The sequence below is a fragment of the Rhea americana genome, unplaced genomic scaffold (genome assembly GCF_003343005.1).
Source record: "Rhea americana isolate MKP2758 unplaced genomic scaffold, rheAme1 scaffold_297, whole genome shotgun sequence".
In the NCBI taxonomy this organism is placed as follows: Eukaryota; Metazoa; Chordata; class Aves; order Rheiformes; family Rheidae; genus Rhea; species Rhea americana.
In genome coordinates this window covers 691,033-694,385 of record NW_028186420.1, presented here as the reverse complement: position 1 = coordinate 694,385, position 3,353 = coordinate 691,033, and the positions used below count along the sequence as shown (strand labels likewise).

Here is a 3,353-nt window from a genome sequence, read left to right as displayed (position 1 = left end):
TGCCGGCAAGGCACGTTACCGGTTGCAATCCTTAAAGGCTGAAATCCGGCGGCAGAGCGGGACCTGCGGGGCTGCTGCAGCACCCGAGCGGGGCTGGAAGGGGGGGGCGGCTCGGCAGCGAGCCGGCACCACAGCATCTCGCGCTCCCCTGGACGCCAGCCGATGGTCCCCACGTTCACATGCTCTCCTCTTACTCACTTTCTGTTTGTTTTTCCACCTTCTCCCTGTAAAGCCCTGCCAGCCCAGGAGGTGCCCAGAGAACCGGGGTTTGACCCCTGTGCGCTCACATTCCCGGCGGCACGCGGGGCCGGGAGCTCCGGGGAGCAGAGTGCAGGGCCGGGGCACCCATCGCCTGCTCCTGCCCGGGCGCACGGCAGCTGGCACAGGTCACCCAGCCCGGAGTGCAACGCATCCGCTGGCCTCTCCTCTGCCACCCTCCTTGGCTCGGGGTATTTCCATATGCTAGCCGAAAGCACCCTGCTTTCCTGCCGCTGCAGCMCACGTAACACCCCCCAGCGAGAAGCCGGGTCGCAGAGATACCAAAAACGTCCTGAAAGTCTCCACAGCTCCTGAGATGTTTAAATTATTTAGGGGACTTGGACCAACCCCAAGAACAAATACAAACAAACCAAAAAGGCCCGAAACTTGAGACACGTTCGCTCTGCTTCCACGCGCAAAGGCAAATTCATCGGCACCGTCCTCCCCTCCCTGCTTCTAGGGGTCTTGGCAGGAGGCGAAGGGGCGCTGGACTCGCTGCGGGGAGCGGAGATGCCGTTGGCAGAGCTCGGCCTCCGCTCCGACGCCAGCCCGAGGGCGCGGGGCTCAGCCAGGCTTCGAGCCCGACCGGATCCCTTCCCCGCCTCTCCCGGGGAGCATCCCCTCCCCTCCGCGACGCGCCCGTCCCCGCCGTGCCCGTCCTCGCAGGCCGCCCCGGCCGGGCACACGCGGGCACCCACGCGTGGGATGCTAAACCCCACCCCCTGCACCCCGTGGCAGATGGGAGCGCTCCCCTTCCCCTCCTTCCTTCTCCTCCTCCTCTTTCGTAAGAGGAAGGCTCCCCGGAGCAGTGCAGACAGCGGGAATCCCGCTCCCGGGGAAGGGCGAGCAGCGGGAAGGCGTTCCAGCTGACCTACTTTTGGCGGGCACTGCCRCAGGAGCGCCTAGTTCTCGGAAACAGCCAAGATATTTGCCTCTCCCAGATCCTAACTGGCACCGAGGAACAGCAGGGAAAGGAGGGCTGGAGACTTTGGGGGCAGGATGCCAAACCACGCAACCCCTCCGATGCCCTCCCACCGGCGCTGGGTCTACAGGCAACGCGCTCCCACTCCTGCTCAACTCCAAAACCACACCGGCATTTCTCCCCGCGGCGCTGGCAATCCGCGGCTTGGCCATAAAGCCTCCAAGGGATCACAGGGATACTGGCCAGGCCAAACCCCAGCAATGCCGAGGTGCAAATCGCAGCGTTGTGAGGTCGGATCCCAACTGTCAAACGCAAGCCRCGTCCAGCCAGGCAGGATCCACACATCTCCAAAAGGCCCGTGGTCCTCTGCACACCCACCAAGCCTGGCCTGGTTTAAGTCACACCCAAAGAGTAAAACCCTGCACAAGTCCAGCAAACATTTCCTCGTGCTGTGTCACGGGACAGCTACCAGGCTCCTCCAAAGATCTCCCTGGCACGATGGGAGAGGTGACCCCACATCTGCGGCATGGGCGGCATGTCCCCCCGCTGCCCCAGCAAACCCCATGGCTCTGACCACCAGCCACGTGCCTCCACCAAGCTCCACTTACCATCTCGTCGAGGGCATAGCGCAGCAGGCCGTGCTCGTAGAGGATGAAGAACCGGCGCTGCCATTTCTGGAAGAGAAGACAGCGATGCTGGTTAGTGCAGCGCCCACCCGTCTCCGGCCCTAGCTGGAGAGGAACCCAGCTGCTACGGGCTAAGCTAGGGCAAGGCTCAGAGGAGACCAGGGGAGAAAAGGCACGGAAACCCCTTCATGCTTGGGGACTTCTGGTGACAACGTGACACAGGCTTGGCACGGTGGTACCTAGCGGTACCTCAGCTCGATTTGGATGGTGGTTGCGTCTTTGGAGGCAGCACTGCCCCCGCCATCCTGCCTCCCGTTGCCGATGCCAGCCTCCCCCAGCCCCGGTGCTCTGCTGGCACTACTGTTTGTGCAGCCGCACAGCAAACCAGATCAGAGAACTGATTGGGCTGGAAAACTGCCTTTTTTGTGCGTGTGTGYGAGGCTGTTTTTCAGCCAAGAGCAAAAACTGGTCGAGCAGGCTGAAATAAAAAGGTCCTAGATTCATAGCCTCAGTGCAACAATTCTTATCTCGCTTTTCTAGGTCCTTCAGGCAAAGTCCAAGGTGCCCAGGGACAAGCAAGCCGCAGAGGACCCTGAGGATCTCTGCGTGTCCCAGCTTAGCAGGCAGCCCCCGCTCCAGGGGAACCTGGAGTCCCAGGTCCCCGGGGCGTTGGACCAGCCAGCCCGACATCCCCGGCCTTCGTGCCCCTACCCCAGGAAGGTGTTGGAGGCTGGGGACAGAGGCACAGCCACCGGCCTCGTGCTCCTGCGAGCAAACGCTGCCTTCTGCCGCGGGACACCTCGGCAGACTAAGAGGACCAACGGGCAGCGCGGGCCCCAGCTTTGGGCTCCTTGCCCTCTTGCCTCTTCTCAGCACCTAGGCTGCAACTCCAAGTAACGCCCCACATCGCCTGGGTTGAACCCACAGACCGGTTGCTGTCCASGGGGGGGGGGGGAAGATCTTCATCACCAGCAGCTCTGAGGGCCCCTCTGCCGCGCGGGCGGGTGGGTGACCACTCGTGTCCCTCCCACGCACCAGACAGCCGTGTCCCGGTGGCCACGGCAGCAAGCCCCCCAGAGAAGCAGCTCGGGGACGGGCTGGCAGTCCTCCTCGCAAGCCAGCAGCGGAGGGAAGGGAGCCCGGCCCGGCCCTCGTGGGCACGGCGWCCCGCAGCACGTCCCCCCGGGACTCTCCTATCAGGCAGATGCGCTCGGCAGAAGCTGAGTTTGCCCGTCTCCATCCGCAGGTCGCTGCACGGCTGCACTTTAAAGCCTCTGCAAGCTTCCAGCAATCGGGAAATCGTCTCTCGGCCCCATCCCTGCTGCGGGGGCACGTCGGTGCTGAGCCGCAGAGCGCAGCGCAGACCCGTCTCGGCCCCACGGAGCGGAAACCCTGTGCCGTCCCGAAGCTCCCAGCACGGGTCAGAGCAGCGCAGCCCACAGCCCACCAGCTTCAGACCCTTCCCGCCGGCAGCGCGCGCTCTCGGCCTTCCGGCGCGGGGGCATCAAAAAGCAGCAGCAGCAAGAAATAAAAGCGCCCGGTCCGAG

At 63.9% G+C, this 3,353-nt stretch overlaps 1 protein-coding gene across 2 annotated transcripts in view; it reads right to left on the bottom strand.

The window, feature by feature from the left end:
* MPRIP (myosin phosphatase Rho interacting protein) overlaps positions 1 to 3,353 on the bottom strand; it is a 93,983-nt gene that overhangs the window by 80,041 nt on the left and 10,589 nt on the right. For both annotated transcript variants that reach the window (XM_085309385.1, XM_085309384.1), the window contains exon 3: positions 1,789 to 1,854. In XM_085309385.1, coding sequence (XP_085165511.1) covers positions 1,789 to 1,854 — 66 coding nt within the window. The remainder of the gene's footprint in view (positions 1 to 1,788; positions 1,855 to 3,353) is intronic.